Source organism: Pseudorca crassidens, chromosome 19, assembly GCF_039906515.1.
Source record: "Pseudorca crassidens isolate mPseCra1 chromosome 19, mPseCra1.hap1, whole genome shotgun sequence".
NCBI classification, from domain to species: Eukaryota; Metazoa; Chordata; class Mammalia; order Artiodactyla; family Delphinidae; genus Pseudorca; species Pseudorca crassidens.
Window position 1 is genome coordinate 14,262,736 of NC_090314.1, and position 23,255 is coordinate 14,285,990.

General features: G+C 41.2%; 1 protein-coding gene across 4 annotated transcripts in view; it reads left to right on the forward strand.

Annotated features, from left to right (window-relative positions):
* ZZEF1 (zinc finger ZZ-type and EF-hand domain containing 1) overlaps positions 1–23,255 on the forward strand; it is a 115,262-nt gene that overhangs the window by 42,901 nt on the left and 49,106 nt on the right. For 3 of the 4 annotated variants that reach the window (XM_067717384.1, XM_067717381.1, XM_067717382.1), the window contains exons 14-27: positions 1,528–1,628; positions 2,150–2,319; positions 2,893–3,026; positions 7,082–7,152; positions 8,130–8,244; positions 11,843–12,002; positions 12,958–13,079; positions 13,165–13,287; positions 14,180–14,346; positions 14,430–14,511; positions 15,485–15,686; positions 16,745–16,893; positions 18,591–18,831; positions 22,029–22,108. In XM_067717384.1, coding sequence (XP_067573485.1) covers positions 1,528–1,628; positions 2,150–2,319; positions 2,893–3,026; positions 7,082–7,152; positions 8,130–8,244; positions 11,843–12,002; positions 12,958–13,079; positions 13,165–13,287; positions 14,180–14,346; positions 14,430–14,511; positions 15,485–15,686; positions 16,745–16,893; positions 18,591–18,831; positions 22,029–22,108 — 1,917 coding nt within the window. The remainder of the gene's footprint in view (positions 1–1,527; positions 1,629–2,149; positions 2,320–2,892; positions 3,027–7,081; positions 7,153–8,129; positions 8,245–11,842; positions 12,003–12,957; positions 13,080–13,164; positions 13,288–14,179; positions 14,347–14,429; positions 14,512–15,484; positions 15,687–16,744; positions 16,894–18,590; positions 18,832–22,028; positions 22,109–23,255) is intronic. The other variant, XM_067717383.1, reaches the window with a different exon arrangement.

The following is a 23,255-nucleotide window of genomic DNA, read 5'->3' on the forward strand; positions in this document are numbered from 1 at the left end:
AATGAGGACGGCAGGCATCATGCTGCTGTGATGATGTTGGGAGGCCAAGGGGAGTGAGGCGTTGGGCATTAATGGCATCAGTCAGTGGAAGACGAAGTGGCATGTGGCCACCATCGTGAGGTTTCCTGGGATACACCTACATGCAGATCTTAAAGAGCCCCAGCTTTGATTGACAGGGAGACAAAGCACATTTGTGGAATTTATGTCTTCTTTAAGTCCTAGAATTATTCCTGAAGTGTAGGTGAATTCTCTTTGTTTACTAAAAGTACCAAAAATAATAACAGGATTTTTTTTAATTGAAATATAGTTGACTTACAGTATTAGTTTCAGATATACAACATAGTAACCCGATATTTTTATAGATTATACTCCATGCAAAGTTATTATAAAATATTGACTATATTCCCTGTATTGTACATTATATCCTTGTAACTTAAATTTTATTTTATACCTAGTAGTTTGTACCTCTTAATCTCCTTCACCTATTTTTGCCCTTCCCCACACTCCACTCCCCTCTGGTAACCACTAGTTTGTTCTCTGCAACTGTGAGTCTGTTTCTGCTTTGTTATATTTGTTTGTTTATTTCATTTTTTAGATTCCACATATAAGTTGAAAACTTACAGTATTTGTCTTCTCTGTCTGACTTATTTCATTAGGTATAATACCCTCCAGGTCCATCCATGTTGTCACAAATGGAAAAATTTCATTCTACTTATGGCTGAGTAATATTCCATCATACACATATACCGTATCTTCTTTATACATTCATTTGTTGATGGACACTTAGGTTGCTTCCATATCTTGGCTATTGTAAACAATGCTGCTGTGAACATTGTGTTTTTGATACTGACTTCTACAGTCACTAATAAAAACACAGTGACAGTCTACTCAAAGAAAGGTTCTTGCAGCCATCACTGTAGAGAACATGGCTTATCACTCAGGAACCCAGTGGAGCCCTCTCACATGTGCTATGCAACAGTATCTACTCTTGACCTGCATTCTGCTTCAGGGCATGTTCAGAGGCTGGTGACTCAATTTGTATATGGATTGTTTGGTCTTTGTTACTGGAGCTCTCCTATCACAGCAGAAAATAGCAAATGAGAGGGAGATGCTTAGGAGTAGCAGAAGCGATTACAGTAGAATTGATCTTTCAGCCTACATGCAGGGAAGGGTCAAAACATGCTGCAGGATGGTCCTGGACAATAATCATCACCAAGTAAAGATTCCCTTACGTTCCAGGTGTAGAATCTATGAAGTCAAGGAGCTTTCATAGGGATGTGTGTGTATGTGTTATGTGTATATATACATTCACGTACATACGTACACACACACACGTATTTTAGAAAGTTTCACACCAAAAACAGTTGTTCACGGACTTTTTAGTTTAAGAGTAAGCATCAGTTATGTTGGAATTTTACAGATGCGGAGCCACCTTATCCCTTAACAGTGAGAAGTAAATGAGCCACTACAATATTTCTCTAAATACATGTTTCAATTTTATTTTTTCTGGTCTTTATTATTTTTTAGGTACAGCAGAAGGAAAGTGGCTTAAAATACAGATCTTTTCTGGACTTCGCGGGTCTTGATTTGCAGATCTTCTGGGATTTTTACAGTAAATTAAAGCAAAAGTAAGTCAGAATTTGTTACAAGGTGATAATCGGATATTGATGAGCACAACTGAAAACAGAGTTTTGCTGTTCTAAATGGACAAGTTTTTTCTTCCAAGATTTTTTACTTCCTACTAGTTTATATTGCTCTGATTTGAAAGATTTGGTTATTGTTGAAAATAAACACCTTACATTTCTACAAAGTGCTTTATTAGGGCAGTGTTTTTGCAAGCATTTTGTCATTTATATTACAACTTTATAATGATAAGCAGGTCAAGTATTATAGTATTCTCATTATACTACTGAAGAAACAGAATCAGAGGTGTATTTCTTTGCCCAGAGTGGGCACAGTCAGACAGGGTCTGTGTTTTCAGTCACTACCCAGTCCATTGTTCTTTCCTTTCCACCTTTCTGCCTCTGGTTGGCATTCTTTTTACTGAGCCTGATGCCTAGCGGGGAGAGCCCTTTGTAGATAGTTGTTTGGCTTGGAGGGTAAAAGCAACTTGCATTTTTGCTCTCTGATGTTCTTTGTCTTTCTGTAGCCCAAGGGAAGAATGCATCTGTGCCCAAACCCTGCTTCTGCAGCTCCTCCAGAGCTGTTTCTCCGTGCTGCAAGGAGACGTGTCGGCCACCTCTGAGGACGCCAAGGCTCCAAGCATGAGCCGTAGGCGGGTAGAGGCCGCCAAGGAGCTCTACACACACCTGTGTGATGGTAGGGATTGGGGTTCTTCTTTACTGTGACCCTGAGCTCGTAGCCTGCAGGGCCTTTTGCTTTAGAGAACAGGGGGTCCTCTGACCATGCAAACCCAGGAAAAGGTTTACATCTTTGGAAAATGAGTTTCCATGATCCTCTTTTGAATCATTATTTGGAGTTCAGGATTTAGTCCCTCTTCAATGACTTCTTCCTGGTTTCTGATATACAGTTGTGTTATATTGAGAGTAATTGCTATCACACTCCAGTCTTTACTTCAGCTGAGACACGGAGATGAGGCTGATAGATTGAGGTGGGGGAGATGATAATATTAATTGAGAATAAAACACATGATCGTCTGAAGTTATTTTTAAGGCTTCGCCAAGTTGTGTCTCAAAAGGACAGAAATAATGTAAAAACTGGTACATAGAGTCTTTATTTTTGTTAAACAAATAAAAATATAATTTCTTTACGTTGCCTAGCCTGTACAGAAGTATTTCTTTGCTCTGGTAGCGAGTGTATGGGCTACAGACGATACATATATTGTAAGTGAATAGGTGGGATATATTAAAGCCGATTATTCATTTTTATCAGTGGTGGATAGGGTGGATGGAGACTCTGCACCCATGGAAATATTGAAACAAGAAGTCAGGAATACCCTTCTTAATGGGGCTGCCGTCTTCTTTCCTGATCGACAGACCCGGCGGGACCATCTCTTCACCATGATGGTAATTATTTACGTTAAAAGTATGGATTCCATTCCAGAACTCTGTTGGGGTGAAACTTATTAGTCTTTGTTTTCTCTGAATATCCTCTCAGTTTCAGTTTCCCAAATGTGTATTTAATACTGTGTGCAAAGTTTTGTGTGGGACACAAGTATCTAAGGACATAGCGCTGTACTCAGGGTGGGGATGAGAGATAATCCTGACCTCTGTTTTAGAACCTGTTGAATCACAAAGGGAGAGTTTAGTCTCCTTCAGCTTTATGACATGCCTACAACCAAGTGTTCTTTTTAACATTTTAACCTTTTATTTAATATTTATTTTTATTTATGTATTTATTTTGGGTCTTAGTTGTGGCACATGGGATCTTTCATTGCGGCGCGTGGGCTGTTCGTGGTGGTGCGCGGGCTTCTGTCTAGTTGTGGTGCACAGGCTTCTCTCTGGTGGTGCATGGGCTCCAGAGTGTGTGGGCTCTGTAGCTGCGGCATGAGGGCTCTCTAGTTGTGGCGCGTGGGCTTAGTTGCTTGCAGCATGTGGGATCTTAGTTCCCCGACCAGGGATCAAACCTTAGTCCCCTGCATTGGCAGGAGGATTCTTAACCACTGGACCATCAGGGAAGTTCCAACATTTTAACTTTTTTTTTTAAAAAATAAATTTATTTATTTATTTGTGGCTGCATTAGGTCTTCATTGCTGTACGCGGGCTTTCTTTAGTTGTGTTGAGTGGGGGCTACTCTTCCTTCTGGTGTGCAGGCTTCTCATTATGGTGGCTTCTCTTGTTATGGAGCACAGGCTCTAGGCACGCGGGCTTTAGTAGTTTCAGCACGTGGGCTCAGTAGTTGTGGCGCTCGGGCTTAGTTGCTCCGCGGCATGTGGGATCTTCCGAGACCAGGGCTCAAACCCGAGTCCCCTGCATTGACAGGCAGATTCTTAACCACTGATCCACCAGGGAAGCCGCCATTTTAACTTTTTATTATGGGAAAATTAAACACAAAACTAGATTAAATAATACATATAATGAATCCCTCCAACCCCCCAAGTGTACTCATCACCTAGATTCAATAATGATAAACTTAGGCTAATCTTGTTTCATCTGTAATATACTTCACCCACTCCCACCCCCCATTATTATTTCAGAGTAAATCCCTGACTTATTTTATTCATAAATATTTCAGTTTATATCTGTAAAGAAAATACAACCAAGTTTTAATCTTCCCACCCAAAATTATGATTTATCCTAGGAATGCAAGGATGGTTTAACATTAGAAAATCAGTCAATGAAATCAGAGAGGAAAAAAATCATATTGATAAATGCAGAAAAAATTTTAATAAGATTAACTTCTGATGATGGTTCAAACAACAAAACCCTTAGCAAACTTGATATAAAAGGGAAGTTCCTTAATCTCTTGGAGGGCATGTATCCAAAACCTACAATAAACAATGTACTGGTCTTTGGGACACTGACTCGTCCCTTCCAAAGTGAGGTATAAAACAAGGATGCTTACTGTCACTGCTTCTCTTTGATATTATATTAGAAGGCCTAGCCAGTGCTGTAGGACACGGAAAAGAAATTTTAAAAATAACAATCAGAAAGAATAAAACAAATAATCATTATTTGTCTGTTTAGACAAACAACTATTAGAAGTACTGAGAAGACTTTGATGAAGAAAACGAGATGCAGCATTTAAAAGGGCATTTCTGTATGTAACAACTAATTAGTAAATGCAATAAAAGTGCCCTGTCGGATGCATAAAGCGCCATAGAAACAAAAAAGGGAATAAAAGAAGCATAAAATGTGATGCCAAATGACTGCAGTCTGTTTGGGGGCACTGCCACAAGGAAAAACTGACCCTGTACGCAATAGGTGTTTAGAGGAGAATCTTGTTCAGGTTAAATGATGGAGGATTTCCAAGAGGAGGGAGGATCTTTGGTTGTTTTCAGCTCTCTGCAAAATTTCCATATCAGCTTGAGGGATCAGGTTTTTTTCTTCTAGTTTTATTGAGATATATTGACATACAGCATTGTATAAGTTTAAGGTGCACAGCATAATAATTTGACTTACATACATCATGAAATGATTATCACAATAAATTGGATGAACATCCATCATCTCATATAAATTAAAGAAATCTCAAAATTAAAGAAATCTCAAAATTAAAGAAACAGAAAAAAAATTTTTCTCCTTGTGATGAGAACTCTTAGGATTTACTCTCTTGACCACTTTCATATATAACACGCAGCAGTGTTAATCACATTTATCATGTTGTATGTTACATCGCGAGTATTTAGCTTATAACTAGAAGTTTGTACCTTTTGACTGCCTTCATCCAGTTCCTCCGACCCCTGCCTCTTATCTCTTTTTCTATGAGTTTGTTTGTTTTTGAATTATAATTGACCTGCAGCACTACATTATTTCCTGTTATACAGCATAGTGATTCAATATTTCTGTCCATTTCAAAATGATCACCACGATAAGTTTATTTCATGATATGTCACCATATGAAGATATTACATAGTTATTGACTATATTCCCCACACTGTACATTTCATACCTGCGACTCATTTAATCTGCAGCTGGAAGTTTGTACTTCTTAATTTCCCTCATCTATTTCTTCCCTCCTTCCATCCCTCTCCCCTCTGGGAACCACCTGTTTGTTCTTTGTATCTATGACTTTGTTCCGTTTCGTTATGTTTGTTCATTTATTTTGTTTTTTAAATTCTACATATAAATGAAATCATACAATATTTGTCTTTCTCTGTGTGACTTATTTCACTTAGCATAATACCCTCTAGGTCCATCCGTGTTGTCACAAGTGGCGAGATTTTATGGCTAATATTCATTCATCGTGTGTGTGTGTGTGTGTGTGTGTGTGTGTGTGTGTGTGTGTGTGTATATCTCACATCTTCTTTATCCGTTCATCTGTTGATGGGCACTTAGGTTGCTTCCATATCTTGGCTATCGTAAATAATGCTGCAATGAATATGAGGGTGCATATTATCTTTTCTAATTAGTGTTTTTGTTTTCTCTGGATAAACATCCAGGAGTGGAATTTGCTGGATCATATGGTAGTTCTGTTTTTAATTTTTTGAGCACCCTCAAAAGCTATTACTGTTTTCTATAAAGGCTGCACCAATTACATTCCCACCAACAGTGCATGAGGGGTTCCCTTTGGATCAGTTTTTACTTCGTGAGTTTTAACCTTTGACAGTATCAGCTGACTCTGAATTGTGGATGAATCTCTGTCCCACTTGTTTGCTGGAAGCATTTATCAGGCAGCTGAGCAAATGGTTTTTTTGTTAGCTCGTGTCCCACATGGAAAAATAGAGGACATGCGACCTCTTGAATGACATTGCTGTGTGTTAGGAAAGCAGCTCATTAACTTTTCCTTTGCCCATCTATCTGACAGCAGTGGTAAGGTCTATATTTTTTTTCGCTTCTCGTGCAGATGAATTGAACTGCTGTCATTTGTGACCATATCTTATCTCTCCCAGCCTCTTGTGCCAGGCAGGGCCCCGGGTCTTAAATCCTCTGGAAATCTCCCCCAGTGCCTTGCATAGCAATAGGTGTTCAACACATTTATTGAATTAAGAAAAAAAAAAGTGCCCCCAGAGTAACCCATAGCCTCATCAGGGGGTGTGATTCCTTTAACTGTCACCGTAGGCTGTTCGGACTTATACAGAGAAAGCTTAGATCCTGTTTTAAAAAAACAAAAGAAAGCTCACAAGAAAGGCGCTCTGTCTCTGTCCCCTCCTCTTGGGATGGCCTGCCCAGGGATGAAAATAGACATCTTTTGGAAGTCACCTTCCTAAACATTTGCATCAAGCTTTCCTGCAGGAAGGCTTGAAAATGTCAGCTTCAGCAATGAACAGAAGCAAACCTGCCGTCTCTTGGTTCTGCTCCCTCTTCGCGCTAGGCCAGGTCTAAGTTGGGCCCGTGAGGTGGTCTGCTGACCCCGGCTTTCCCCATGTTTGGGATCAGTGGGCCGTGGCATTTTGTGCTGCTCTAGGGCTCTAGAATGTTGTGGAATAGATTTCCTGAATCCGCAGTGTCTTGTTTTCTAGAAGAATGTCACTGAGCAGGAACACAAGCAGTCCCTGCAGCTCACTTTCCGCTCACTCTGCACGTATTTTAGGTAAGTTTACAGTTCTTTTCAGTTGTCCAGTATTTCAGATCTTTGCAACGTTGTTTTCTTGAGCTCTCCCTTCCTTTCATGTGCTTTTGGAGTAACCAAGTACTTCCCTCACTCAGCCAGGTTTCTAGAGTGAGGTATCACTAGACTCAGAAGTGACCAAAATAGTGGTAGAATAATAGTCTTGTCAAGAATTTGCTCCAAGTCCCAGTCACTGTAAGACACTTTAGAGTTGAACCCATGGGGAATCTCCTTGAATGCTTCAGTTTCTACATGATTTTTGAAGACAAAAAAGAAGCTGAAGGAGTTTGGGGTCCAGTCCTCAAGTCTAAAAACCCAGATACCTTAAAGCCCAAGCCCAACTGCAGAGGCACAGAGTGGTAGTTTAGCAAAAATTGTGCTGAGAGGGGTGACGTGGAGACCATTACCTGCTTTGACTCCCAAAGAAGCTCATGGGCCTGTAGGTTGCATTATTAGAGGTATAGACTCTTGAAGGAGGGAGGGGACTAAAAGCCTGAGCAGCTGTCTGCAGGTGAGACTATACCTGGTACGGAGGCCAGATTTAGAGGACTGTATAAAATGTCTTCAGAATCGAGTATCAAGGATGATGAAAGAAGCTGGGGCTCATGTGAAGAAACTTTGAAGACACAGGGAATGTTTAGCCTGGATTGTCAGATTAGCAGTCATGAGATTAGGTTTATTTCCTGTTGGTGGCCAAGGTGATTTATTCATCATATTTATTCCCTGGAATATTTTCTAAGGACTTGAAGATTTATGGGCCTGTGCTTACATAAGTACATGTGGACAGACAGTGGCACAGACCCAGCTGGGACCCTGGCCTTTTCCTGACCCAAACTCCTCCCATCCCATAGAACTGACAGTGAAATCTTGCTAGGTTCTCTTTTGGAACCTTTTGAGATAGACAGCGTGAAAATCCCCTTCCTGAAACAAGGTGTCATGACTAATTTGTGTCCTTTCAGTGATAAGGATCCAGGCGGCCTTCTGCTGTTACCTGAGAAAGGCGACCTGGCCGACACGGACATCAGTGAAGTGCTGGCCGTCATGAGCACTCTGCTCTCTGTTGCTGCTCGAGAGGTAACTGATGCCGCTCTGTTTCCTTTGCCTCTTGCCTTTAGGAGACGGGGTAGGGCAGTTGTGGCTCCTTCCCCTTTAGCCCTCATTTACAGCATGATTGTAACTTTGCCTACGACTGTCACACACGAGCACAGAGGTTTCCCCGCCTGCCTTTGCTTCTAGTTAGCAGCTCCTGCAAAATGAGCGAGAGGTTGCTTCCCTGCCCCTTGGTAGTCAGCCAGCAATAAATACCTGAAAGTGCTCATTAAGACTCCCTTTGAAAAGGAGGAATGGGTATTTACTGAGTGCCCTTCTGGTGTCAGTCAGTGAGCCCAGCGCATAGTCATATATTTGTGGTGTGAATTCTGTGGAAAAAGCCTTTAACTTTTCTTAAAATTTAAGATTACTTAGCAAACCCACAGGCTAATCAAATCTGAAAAGATGGTCTCTTTTTTTCTGTGCTAATGATATTTTAAAATTTTTTTCTTTTCTTTTTTTTTTTTAACATGAAGGATTTTGTTTCTCAAAATGTAGTCCATTTGTCACCTGGATCAGAATCGCCTGGTACATTGTGGCAAACATTTGGATTTCTCGGTCCCACCCCAAGCTACTGATTTAGAGTCGCTGGGGGTAGGGCTTAAAACTCTGCATTATGTCAAGTACCCCCAGAGATTCTGAAGTAGCAAAGCCCTGTAGTAAGGGACCAAGCACTACCTCTCTGGATAAAATACAGGAACCAGGGAGGTAGAGGAGATGTGGGCAGAGTACAGACCACACCCTTGATGTGTTTAATGACGTGGCTGAACTTGGTGTCTTTAAATCTCTTATGTTTTTGTTAGTGCTTTGCTGTTTTCAGGTTGCTTCTGGAGCCATGATTTCGTTCATTCCCAGCTGCCTGCATTGATAGGCCACTCAGCACTTACCCCCCCCCCCCATTTGCTCACAGGGACCTTAGAGAGCTTTCAGTGTGCTGGGCTGTCATTTGTAGTGTGCTAGGTCACACTGGACTGGCCACTATTTAGACCTAATATTAGTTTAAATTCAGGGTTATTTTTATTTTACTGTGATGCCTGTGTTCTTTAAGGTAATGTATTGACTTTATAAGCCTTAATTGTTTTTAATCAATGCTCTATTTTCTGCTGTCACATTAATGTTCTCTTTGGTTATTTTCTCCTTTCTGTCTTCTTTCCAGACCCATCTCTTGAGTCTCCCTTAAAAATCTTACTCCAGCCTACTGCCCATCAGTTTTTGCTCTGCCCTGGTTAGCCGTGTCTCATTCTCATCTGTTTTTATTTCTGCCATTTCCCACACTTTCCCTTTCTCCTGGAGCTCATCTAAATTCTGTGTTTCCCAGACTGCTGATTTAAGTTCTACGTTCCCATCATCAGTGCCCCTGGGCAGAAGACTCCAGTGTTCTCACTGGTTTTCGTGGGTGTTAATTCTGCCTCCTGCGTGAGTCGGTATGTGCTGGAGCCAGGACTGAAACCCAGGCTATTCGACTCTTAGTCTTGTCCCCTTTCCACTTGGTCAGGTGTGCTGTGAGTTGTACGTAGAGAAGTGAGATAGCATTTGTCCAAGAGAATTCCTCATAATCTTCACTATTTGGAGATCACGTGATTGTCTTTTCTTCCCTGTCACTTTCCTGTGATACAAAGGAAGTTAGAAACCTCACCAAACCTCCCAGGCCAGGGATCACTGCAGCCATTGAGATATTTCCTTGAATTATCTTTTTGAATAAGAAACATTTATGGTTGTACTAAAGAAGAAGAGTTAGATTTAAAAAAACTTTTTTTCAAGGTGGTCAGAAATGTACCTAGTCTGAAAAATTTCTCGCAAGTCTGTTAATTCAGTAGAGATCCACAAGAAGCCTGCTGCGTGCCAGGCCCTGTGCTAGGCATGGGGGTACAGTGCCAAAAGAGCACGGTCTTGAGAAGCAGGCAAACATGTGATCAGTCATAATACAGTAAGGGCCTAAAAGCGTAGGTCTTGTGGGTACAGAAGAGCACACCTGACCCCATCTGGTGGAAGAAGGCAGTAGAGCTTGGGAAGGGCTTTTTGGAGGAGGTGGTGCTGGAGCTCCTTGTGAGCCCACAAACGGAGTCTGATCAGGCATAGAGGAAGGGGTGTTCTTAATACAACAGCATATGTAAAAGGCCAGTGACAAGATGGGGAGGAGCAGGTATTTGAAGAGGAGAGTGCTAACGGCTAGGCTTCGAACATGTTGGGTTTATGGTTCTGGGAGGACTTCAGGTGACAGTGTCTGGTTGGACCCTCAGGAGCTGAGTCAGTGCTGGAAATGGAGATTTGCCGTCATTCACCAGCAGGTGATAGTTGAAGCCATGAATGTCAGTGTTCTCTCATCGCCTGTGGGCATCTGTGTAGAAAGGGCAGCCAGGAGAGTAAGAAGGAGAGGCAGGAAGAAAGTCAGGGGCCACAGAAGCTGAGGGAGGAGAGAGCTTCAAGTAGGACCGTGGCTGGCACAGCTCCCAGGGCTGAGGTTAAGTGGGGAGGCTTTGCTCTCTAGGTGGCAACTAATGCCTTTGAGGAATGGCTTCAACGAGTGGTGGGTGCAGGAGGGGTAGAGTGGCAGGGAGGGGAAAGGCAGGCACAGCAGGTGCAGGCAGCTTTTTCAGATGGAACACATGTACACAAATATATATATTGATGCACACTTTAAAGAAACAACTATCCATTTTAAGAAGTGGAACATTACCAGTATTTTTGCAGTCTGCCCCTCCCTGCCCAGTGCCCTTCCATGGCTCACCTTCCTCCTTCCTCATCAGAGGTAACCACCATTCTGAAATTTATATTCATCATTTCCTTGTGTTTCTTTCTACTTATCCCTACATAGCAGGCTTGTTTTCCCTGATTTTGGTCTTTAATGGAATCATGTGGCATTCAGTCTTCTGGGACAAGTTTTTTTCACCCAACAGCATTTTTGAGATTCATGCATGTTGATGTATGTGCTGCAGTTCTCCCCCTCCACCCCCAACCCACTGGTACACAATATTCCCTTTATGAATCTGCCATAATTTATTTATCCATTTTACTTTGGAGGGAAGGGAGAGTTGGGTTGTTTCCAGTTCGGGGCATTTACATGGAAGTAGTATATCTTGTGGTTTGTAGGTGCAAGAATTTATCCCTAGAGGTCATTTGACTCTTCAGAGAAACTGGAGAATAAAGATGATGGTTAGAGAGCTGTAGTGGGATAAAGAATTGTCTTTTAAAATGGGAGAGATTTGATTGAAGGCTCAGGGGAAGGAGCCAGAGAGAAAAGGAATTATTGAAGATGTGTGTGTGTGTGTGTGTGTGTGTGTGTGTGAGTGTGAGTGTGAGAGAGAGAGAGAGAGAAGATAACCGTGGGGTAAGGTTCCTAAGGGGTGGAAGGGGGAACGTGGAGTCCAACATCTATAAAGGCTCTGAACAGCTGGAGGGCAAGAGAGGAGTTTTCATAATGCCGTCTTTCTTGGTCACTTTTGGGTTGAAAGCTCTGTCATAAATATTCCCCACTTCCCTAGAATCTCTTTGTGTCTGACAGCTGCTCTCTTACAGAATGCCCCTGGCTGTGTTCTGTGAATGGCCTGTTGTAAACACTTTCCATTTCTCTCCTCCACTGTAGTGTGAGCTGCTGATGGTCGATGGGGCCCAAGGGGAGGTGGGCTCTGTGCTCTTCTCCCTGTTCTGGTCTGTCCAAGGCAGCCTGCTGTCCTGGTGCTACCTGCAGCTGAAGAGCACAGACTCTGGAGCCAAAGATCTTGCCGCTGACCTTATTGAAAAATGTGAGTTTCAGTACAAAATCCATGAAAACAGATAGGTGTTTGGGTTTGACTCTGTGTGTGCTCTTTTCTTAGTACCTCACATAGAACAGAGTGTGTGTTGTTTTCATTTCATTATTACAAATCAGATCTGTCTTCGGGTTGTTTTTTTCTTCTTAAAATGGAATTCCGTAGCATGTCTTTTTGCTCAGTTTCCTGTCTGAATGAAGTAGTATGCCTAAGTGTTTTTATTGTACGGTTGGGTCATTTCACGGCCTAAACATTGCCTCTGCGGTCATACAGCACTCTTAGATGATACTATATTCTTCAGTAGAGTCTGTCTTCCCTGTTTTAATCAAATTATCCAAAAAAGAAAGTCTTGAACTTTAAAAATCTAAGGTACATGTGAGCACTTCTGTGATCTTTGCTGGTACTGAAAATATTCATGTCCCATAAACCCACAGAAAATATTCATGTCCCATAAACCCACAGAAAATTATACAAAACCCAACGGGTTCTGAGAAGTTGTATGTAGAAAAATCAGTTCCATCAAACTTGGTCTCAGCAGCCATGTCAAAAATGCTTACAGCATTGAGTCTTGGCTCTTCAAGTTTGGCCTGTCACATGGCGTACCTAGAGGCGGGCCCTTTGTAAACAAAGGGAGAGGCAGACCAGCAACTGGGTTGGTCAGCCATGTACCTTCACTTATAAAAGGGATATCTCCACCCCATGGAAAAGTAGCAAAGACAAAAAAAAAAAAAATCACTCACTTTAAAAGTAAACTTTTACTGAGATTCGCAGTGCTTTTCCCTCCCAGAGGAAAACGTTTGTATGACACTGAAATGGTCTCATGGTCTTCTCTGATGGGGAATTCCCTCTACAGCTTCTGTGACCCTCTCCAGCTTTGTCCTTGATGATGACCAAGTAAGTGATGTTTCTACCATATAAAATATTAATTATTTTCTTTATGTTTTGGCAGATGTGGGACAGTTTCTGGCACGCATGAGAGTGATTTTGGAATCCCTTTTGTCACAGTATAGCGGGAAAACTGTAGTAGAAAAATTATGTAATTCGGTGTTTTCAATGGCAGCTCGTCAACTGGTAAGACAGAGTGGCAGCCATTTGTAAGGGGTGGGAGGGGGCGAGTCTGAGGTGGACGCTAAGTGCTTCGTTCATCTTCCTGTAGGTGATCTTTCTGCTGGACTTTTGCACATTAGATATTTCACACTGCACGCTCTTGAGAGAGTTCAGTGCCCTGACAGAGCTGTTGAAGGAGCTCTGCAGTGACCCTGATGGAGGACTGAACAAGGTACCTCGAGTTGGCATTTGAACCTGCTTTGTATCCCCTCTTAGGAACGCTGTGACCACACGTAATGAGACATACCACTCAGTTACGGGTCTACACGAATAAGTTACCTCTAGAAGAGCCCCCTCTGTTTTATCAGTACTTTATCAGTGCCTATCAACTTTATCAGTGTTGGTTTTGACAGCAAGAATAAATGCCAGTCTGAGTTGATTTGGTATATGGTCAGCATTAGACAGGAGACACAGAGGAAGCTGTACATAGATTAATTTAATTGTTCTACAGCACATGAAATTATATCAAAACCATGTGAATGATTAACCAAATTGAAGTCCAGAAGAGAAAATCTGTGTTGAAAGGCAAATTAGAGGGTTGGGTATTTAAAAGCATTTTCTCCCTTACTCAGCCTTACAGGACAAAATGTTTTTTCACTGTCTTGTTTGAATCTCACAACTCTGTGGGAGTAGAAAGGGCGTATATTTTAAAGCCTATTTTAAAGACAAAAAAAGCAAAGACTGAAAAAGGGAGGGAGAAGACTAGGTGGGCTCGGGTTTGCCAGGGTCCCAAATAGGAGTGTAAGGTCTTTCATGCTAGTACTGGAACTTCATGCTGGTACTGGTTTGTAAGAAATAGTTCTTACAGATAGTCATAGTTAGAAAAATAAAAGCTAATCAGAGTTACTATAATGCAATAGAAACCCCGTGTCTTCTCTGCTGAATAAATGTATGTTGATCGATATGTATAGATGGGAACATCAGGTATATTTTTAGCCTGTGTGATGATTCGTGTAGGGATGTCAAAAGCTACTGTCTGGGGCACTGATGCACAGCAGTTTCCTGTGTGTGGCTGGATGTAGAGTGATGAAAACCCTTCTTTCTTAACTCGTTTGTCTACATAGCTGGATGTGGAGACTTGGCAACAGGAACGTCCTGTGGTGTTACATACGTGGACCAAGGAGTCTGCTCACAACTATGAAAATAACTGCCATGAGGTGTCTGTCTTTGTTAGCCCAGGGGCAACCTATTTTGAGGTAGAATTTGATGAGCGATGTGAAACTGAGAAAAGGTACAACTCACCTGTTCTTTTTCCCCAAGCAATAATGGATCAGAAATGAGAGACGGAAAGTGATAAAGATTATGCTTTCACAGGTATGATTATCTGGAATTTACCGACGCTAGAGGTGGGAAAACACGCTATGACACAAAAGTCGGCACTGATAAATGGCCCAAGGTGAGTGATGTTCCCAGAGAGCCATGCGATACTTGTTTCTGTGTCAATTCTTCTCCTTTTGTCAGCCTCAGGCGGTAATAGAGATATGGTCTTTGAAGGGAAGCACTTATATTACACTTTCGTAAAAGGAAGTGCTTATAGCAGAGTTCAATACCTGTTTTGTAAATAAAGTTTTTTGGGGATACAGCCGCGCCCATTTGTTTGTTTCATCTGTAGCTGCGTTGGCACTTTAGTGGTGGAGTTGAGTCATCGCAACAGAGGCTGTATGGCGCAGAAAGTCTAACGATTTACTCTCTGATTCTTCATAGGAACAGTTTGCCACCCCTGGTTTATATCACATTGTCAGAGTAAATGGGGAGTTGTAATCCTTAGCAAGAAAGGGCCAGTGAGTCCAGGAGGGCCCTGACCATGGTGATGAAAGCCAGGATCTCCCTCACAGTTAGGGCCGCATGGTCTCTGGGGCTGGGAAGTTAAGTCCTGCTTCACTGTTGACCTTCTCTCTGCTGTCAGCAGTCTTGGTTGGGAGCAGAGGAGCGGGCAGCATGCTCTCTGGCTGAGTAGGTGGTGGGCAGATGGGCATCTGAGGTTTAGAAAACCGACCAGCAGTTTTCAACTTTGCTTCTTCATAAGATGCAGTTGTGAATTTTCTGTTTCAGTCACTCCGTTATACATTTCTCCTTTAGTAGTTTTGGTGGGGGTGATAAGATATAATGGTGAGAATATAGACCAATTTTTTTTTTTTTTTTTTTTTTTGGCCATGTGGCATGTGGGATCTTAGTTCCCTGACCAGGGACCAAACCCATGCCCCTTGCAGTGGAGGCGCGGGGTCTTAACCACTGGACCTCCAGGGACCAATTTTATATTTAGACCAATCTTATATTTAGATCTTTCTGAGTCGTGAAGAACGTGCTTATTATTGAAATGCTACCTTCTCTAATCAGTTTGACCACATGACTTTTTTGTTTGTCTCTAGAAAGTGACCTTTAAGGCTGGTCCCCGGCTGCAGTTTCTCTTTCACTCTGACAGCAGCAACAATGAGTGGGGCTACAAATTCACCGTCACTGCCTATGGCCTGCCTGATGTCGCCGTGTCTTGGGGCTTGGATTTACAGCTCCTTGTTTCCCGGCTGATGGGACGCCTCGCTTCCCAGTGCATGGCACTCAAATCCGTGCATCGTAAGTCCACAGACCATCCCTTCCCTTCTTGCTAACAGCCACATTGAAGAGCAAGGTAGTACCCCTTTTGTGTAAGTTGTCTCCACATAGCAGTAGAGCAAAGGGGATTGATAAAATTCCCTTTCAGTTTCCTTTAAACTAAACCACAATAAGATGTCTGCTTGACTCAGACACTGGGGCACATTGCCAAGGAAGGACATGGTGGATTCCCTGTCTGTGGAGGACAAGTGGGGAGGGAGCTGAGTTTGGGCAGCATTGTCATCATTGTTTTGTGAGTCAATTTTGGTATACTCCAACAAGAAGGCAGAAATATGGAATAAATTAATTGTATATTCTCTAATTATCTGAATATTTGTGTGAATATGTATAAATATGTGAACATGGATTTAGCCTTAAAGTGATTTCTTCAACTTATTTGTTAAATTCATCCAAGGATGAGTGAAACAAGAAATAGAATGAAACTTGCTAGCGTATTTTATTTCTATATCATGTCTTGAGTTTTTCCTCACTTTAAAAGTAAAACATCATACAAAAATTGCGTAACGGAAAAAAGCCAAGGGGAAAAGCCATTTTTAATCCTGATACCCAGAGATAACTATTATTAACATTTTAATCTATTTCTATCTAGTTTTTTTTCTTTGTTTATTCATAAACACATACATGGTGGGTATTTAATTATTGCTGCTATTTTTTACAAACTTAAGTTTATGAATTGTGAACATGTCCCCATAATGGAACGTTTCTAAATGGTCTCCTGTTATACCCTAGAGGTAGTTCCCATTCTGTTTTCAACTTACTACACGGGTTAAGTCATTTCAGAGGCACCTGTAACTGAAGCTGTCGTAGAGAATGGTAGCATTTCAGGACTGCCTGATGGCTTGGGTTCATTGGGGTATTTGTTTATGAAGTATCACAATTACATTCTGCTAAATGTGTGTGAATTCCCTCCAAGTCCTAATGCCCAAGTTTTTTTAAAAGCTTTTCTTCACCAGTTCAAAGATTCTCAGTATATTAAGGAAAAAATAGAACTCTCATCAGCCTTCTTTTTCTCTTTCCAGAGTTAGGAAGTAACATGGCAATACCTCAGGCAAAAATGGCATTAGTCCTAAACTCCCCCTTGTGGAAACCTGTGTTCAGGCACCAAATATGTCCAGAGTTGGGATTAGAAGCAAGCTGGCCCACTCACCCACCCCAGGATAATAAGGAGGTATTTGTTCTTCTCTTGTCTTTGTATTTGGAATGGGAAATGTTTACTAATATTTATTACTTTAAATTATAAACGTCTGTGTTTGTATCTTATCACCCCCACTGAGCTGTTAGCTCCTCGAGGGCAGAAACTATATCCCTTGTTCACTTGGGGTCCCCACTGTGCACCACAGGGGCCAGTGTAACGGGTCTTCAGAAGTATTGACTGACTGACTCTTCAGTGATATACAGTAGGTGCTCAGTAAATCTCTCTTGATGGAGTTATTAAACAAACAAGTCGAGTCTATTTCCGGTGCCCGCTGAGTCAAACTTCAGAATAAATGATTTATGCTGTACTTATTTGTTCTCCATGGAACAGTAACACATTATTTAGGCTTATAATAATTAAAAACGAAACAAGTTTGCCCACTGTCTCTTCTTCATCTCTCCGCCCTTCTCTCTCTGCTCTACTACTTTTCCTCCCTTCTTCCTGCCTCCCCCTACCCCAGTTCTTCAGTAGTTAATTGCTGAATCCAGGGGTTCTTGCTCAGCTTCTCTTCTCCTTTGCCTCTCTGCTCCTTCTCTTATTCCATGGCAGCCCACTGTCTTCTCTTAATCTCACCACTCCATCTACTCCCTTTATTGACCTCTCTTCTTCCTCCTTCTCTAAAGAGTAGGCTTCATTTGGGCTTTCTCCCCTTTCCTGCACCCCACCAAGACTTGATGCTGTCTCCTCTCTTCTGTTGTCATATCTGTGTGAAAAATACCTAAATGTCAGTTTCCAGCCCTGGTTCTTCTCTCAGGCTCCAGTCATGTATCCCCATCTTCCTGTCAGGTATTTCCATTTAAGTGTTCTGATGCCCTTTAACTCAGAGGTGTAAAACCAGGACGTCTCCCTGGACTTCTCGCTCCTGTTACTGTCATTATTGTTTCCCAGGCATTGAACCACTGCTCCCTGGCATCACCTTTATCCCCACCTTGTTCTCACCTTTCCTGTCCAGTCAGCTGCAAGCCCTGTGGCTTCTTCCTTGAGATGTTCACCACTGTCTGTCTCCTCTGTCTCCATCTTTATTCAGACCCTTATCTTGCACTTGCGTTGTTACATTGGTACCTACCAAGTTTTTTTAATCACTGCATTATCTTGTCATTCCACTGCCAAGCACCATTAATGGCTCCCCGTTGCCCACAGGGTGAAGTCTAAACTCCTCAGTGTGACAGTCAAGGCTCTCTACAGTCTCCTTTCACCTTACCTATCTGACTCTAGTTCCCACCACTCCCCAGCTGAGACTTCAGGCCAGGTCAGTCTCCCCACTGACTCTTAACTTTTGCTCATGGTTGTGTTCCTCAGGGCCAAACCTGCGCAGTCTTCAGGGTCCAGTCCAAAGCCCGTCCCCTCCAGGAGGCTTTCCGTAGTTACTTTAACCTGCCAGGAGCTCCCCCCTGTGGATTCTCAGCACTGGGTGTCCCTTCTAGGCATTTGGCACTTGATAATCTTACGCTTTACAGTAGTGGTAGCTTTAATGCTTTTAATGTTTTATTTATGTTTACCTTTTTTTTTAACCCATGTATCTGTCTGATCTCCCCCAAGTAGATTGAAACTTCCTGAGAGTAAGCACCGTGTTTTATACTTCTGCTTTGGCCTAGTAGGTGTTCAGTAAACTTTATTTTTTGAATGAATGCATTAAACATGATGGTTTTTCTTGTTGTTGTTGTTCCCAGGTTAAGAACATCCCTGATGATCCCTGCCACCAATTTCTTCTTGACTTTGCACAGTCAGATCCTGCCCAGAACTTCTGTGGGCCATATTCAGAACTTTTCAAAGGATTCATACAGGCATGTAGAAAACAGGCCCCAAAGACAGATATAGTTGCTGGTTCCACTATTGATCAAGCTGTGAACGCCACCTTTGCTGCTCTGGTGTATCGCACTCCAGATTTATATGAGAAGCTGCAAAAATATGGTAACTTATATTACAGGGAATGTTTTTGATCTGAAGGCCAATTGCTAAGTTTTAAGAAAGCTTATCTTAAGTGAAAGTTGTAAAATATTTTGGAACATAAACATACTTCTACAACTATAGACTTCATCTTGTCAGTCCTACTTTGCCAGTCAAAAGATTTGTGACCAATTTATAGTTAGCAGATTGCAGTATATAGCAAGTAGCCTTGAGTTTCCTAATTAGCAGGTAATTTGTAATCCAGAATTCTCATGGAAAACTGGCGAGAAGTTTAATGGAAAGAAACCTTAACTTGGGTTGTAGTCCCAGCTCACAAACTAGAAGTTGTGCAGCTTCAGGTTAATCAGATAACCTTTCTGCACCTGAGTATCCTTATCCGTAAAGTTTAGATTAGCTCTAACATGCTAAGAAATTCCAATTTAAACCTGAGATGTTTAGGTAATTGAATGTGCTGATAACCAAGGAGGAAATGCAGGTATTAACTCCATCTTTAGACTTGCAGCTTCTTTGTAGCATCATCCCTGCTTGGTTTCCTTCGTTGATAGCCTGCTCCTTGCCATTTCTTTTCCTCATGTCCCCCAGGGATACCATCTCTGTGTATTTACTATAAGTGTAGACTGCAGCCTAACAGGACCCACGGAGAGGGAGGGTCTCTCCCTGCGCATAATCTTTCAGGGGAAAAACATTTCAAACCCAACGTAAAGACAAGTTATGGGCTGTCCCAAGCACTTTGGCAGGATATGTGTTCTTTCCATGGTGCTGATGAAAGAAACAGGAACAAATGCTTCCTTTCTTAGAGTAGGTAATTGCTTATTGCTCTAATTATTATTATTGTTGATATTATTAGCACTGCTACCTTTATTGCTTAGTCTTGTGTGTCCCACATTGCAGAGTTTATTTCCTGATGTCCAAATCATCTCAATTACTCCTTCAAATCTTAATATTTCCTTTAAGAAGCTGCTCAAGTAAATAAAACTGTACTGAAGCATGAGTGGTTTAAGTAAACAGCTGTCACATGGGAGAGTATATTTCTGCTGGGGATGAGGGGCCTGCTGACCTGTATGGTCTTGGAAAAAAAAATTCGGTACATGTTTCCATAATCAAATTGTAGTAAGACAACTGGACAGCCTTTGTTACCTGTGGGAACTTTCAGTGGAAGGATAAAAGCCTTGTGAGTTAAAAGCTGAGAGATAGAACTCTCCCCCAGCTCTTTTTCAAATCATGTTCGGCTATCACATACCTATTTGCAGTTAAGAAACACACAATCAAATGTAGGAACTAGAAATATTTTACCAAATACAAGTTGTTTCTAGAATACCTACCACTGTTGCTTTGAAAGAGGTAAAGTTGGTTCCCAGTTCTTTCTGTCCCTGCCTCTAAGGGGCTATTCATGGGTTCTTCAAGACTGAACTACTTTGAGAGTGGTCCTTGTCTAGCTAATTTGCTCATCTTTGTCTAAAAATTTGTCACCCTTTTGGGTTAGAAATGTACGGGAGGAGTTTTTCAACTAGACTCTAAGCTGCTTGAGGGCAGGAACCATGTTTTTTTTTCAGCATAGTGTTTGCCAGTGCCTGGTATAGAGCCTGGCACACTCTAGGTATTCAGAAAATACATTGCATTTACATTGGCTCAACAGAGAGTGTCACTGTGTTCTAGTAGTTTATCCTTTGGTTTTTAGATGAAAAGGGACAGGCCTCATGGGTCTTTCTTTAAAAAAAAAAAAAAAGAAAAAAGAACTTTTTTGTTATTTTTCTAATTATAAAAATAATACCTATTCATGTAGAAACTTACAAAGTACAGAAGAGCTTAAAGTAATTATCAACTATAATCTCACCACTTCAAGAACATTTTTCTGTTATCATTTTTCTATATATCTACCTGGCCTTTTATTTAGGTATATTTATATGTGTACGTATGTATATATACACACCATGTTTTTACTATGTATACTCTTTTTAAATAAGACAATTTTGTACATACTGTTTCATTATCAGCCTTTTTTACTTAATATATACCATGAACTTTTTTCCATGTTTTTTTTTTTAACATCTTTATTGGGGTATAATTGCTTTACATTGTTGTGTTAGTTGCTGCTGTATAACAAAGTGAATCAGCTATACATATACATATATCCCCATATCCCCTCCCTCTTGCGTCTCCCTCCCACCCTCCCTATCCCACCCCTCTAGGTGGTCACAAAGCACCAAGCTGATCTCCCTGTGCTATGCGGCTGCTTCCCACTAGCTATCTATTTTATATTTGGTAGTGTATATATGTCCATGCCACTCTCTCACTTCGTCTCAGCTTACCCTTCCCCCTCCTCACGTCCTCAAGTCCATTCTCTACGTCTGCATCTTTATTCCTGTCCTGCCCCTGGGTTCTTCAGAACCATTTTTTTTTTTTTTTTAGATTCCATATATATGTGTTAGCATATGATACTTGTTTTTCTCTTTCTGACTTACTGCACTCTGTATGACAGTCTCTAGGTCCATCCACCTCACTACAAATAACTCAATTTCGTTTCATTTTATGGCTGAGTAATATTCCACTGTATATATGTGCCACATCTTCTTTATCCATTCATCTGTTGATGGACACTTAGGTTGCTTCCATATCCTGGCTATTGCAAATAGAGCTGCATTGAACATTTTGGTACATGACTCTTCTTAAATTATGGTTTTCTCAGGGTATATGCCCAGTAGTGGGATGGCTGGGTCATATGGTAGTTCTGTTTTTAGTTTTTTAAGGAACCTCCATACTGTTCTCCATAGTGGCTGTATCAATTTACATTCCCACCAACACTGCATGAGGGTTCCCTTTTCTCCACACCCTCTCCAGCATTTATTGTTTGTAGATTTTCCATGTCAATAATTATTTTTTACTCACTTTTAATAATTTTTATTTTGCTTTTAATTTTTTTATATTTTACTTTTATATTTTTACTTTTAATATTTTACTTTAACAGTATATCCATTTCAGATGCGGTTTGTTTGAAAAAAGTTAGTTTGAAGTAACACAGAGAACCCATTACAGGTGTTTGTGGTTTAATTGATAGTTTTTTTCCCCCAGTCCTCTCTTAGGAACCCCCATGTGCAAGTGTCAGGGGAAGAGTTTTCCTTTGCGGAGATTGGGAGGTGACTTTGGGCTTCATGTTGCAGTAGTGAATTGTGTTAACTGAATGTAACCTCTCCTTTCCCCAGTAAACAGTGGGGGCAAGACAGCCCTGAGTGAGGAGTTCGCACAGGTGTATTCCTTGGCAGATGGGATTCGAATATGGATGGTAAGGTTTTCCTTTGCATGTGATTTTTATGCATTTTGAGTTTTCCCACCATGATATCATTGAATTAAGGTAAGTAGCTCTCTTCTCAAGAATTTAACTTTAGGAATGTTTTTCAAAACTAAAGTTCAGTGATGTGAATGGATAAAAAATAATTTAGAACCCTTGAAATCATAATTTGGTGAATGTTGAGATTGTCAGAGTAAACAGGGCTCAATTGAGCCCCCGCTTACCTCCTTCTGTAACCCAAAGGCTGCTCGGTGGAACCTAACCTTTTAGACTAGGGGGAAGAGCATTGTGTTAGATGACAGTTTTAGGCAGAGGAGAGCACTCTTGCAAAGGAGAGGGCTTTCTGCATTTTAGAAAAGTAGTTCTGCAGCATTGTTCCTGACAGCAATAAACTGGAAGAACAAAATGTCCCATTTATAGAACAGACAAAAAGATTATATATTATATTACTGTATAATGCTGTATTACAGTGAAAGTGAATGAAGTAGAGCTGCCTGTATCAGCATGGGTGGTGCTCACAAATGTGATGATGAGCAAAAAATAGCAAGTTGTAGAAGAATGCGTAGGTATGATATTCCTCGTATAAAGCTTAAACATAAACTAGATCTGTTATGTACATAAATATGTAGTAAAATTATACAAATGCATGGAAATGATAACAAATTCAGGAGAATTGTTTTTATTTCTTAGGTGTGGAGATGAGTATATATTAGTATTATTTATATATATATTTACAACCACCTTAAATATTGTATAGTAATTGAGAAAGCAGTCTTAAAATAAATGAGTAGAGGCTGGTAATAAGAGTGAAAGCAAGAGACTAGTTGTGGTAATTAGATGAGGATGGCTTCTGCTACTTGGGAGATAAGATAATTAGACTGTGTGATTGATCTGAGTGGTGAACAGGCAAATGGAATTTAGGACTGTTTCCGTGTTCCTGGTTTGGGTGACTTGGTGGGTGGGTAGAAGCGTTGACCAGAATAGGAAGAATGGTCTTGGATCTGGGAGTGGGGTGCTAAGTTCAGTTTGAGACCTGTTATGTATGAGGACATCTAGGTTATTTAAGACACCTAGCTGGAGAATTTAGTAAATGTGAAAGAATATAAATGTCAAGGCAGAGATAAGGATAACTTCAAATCAT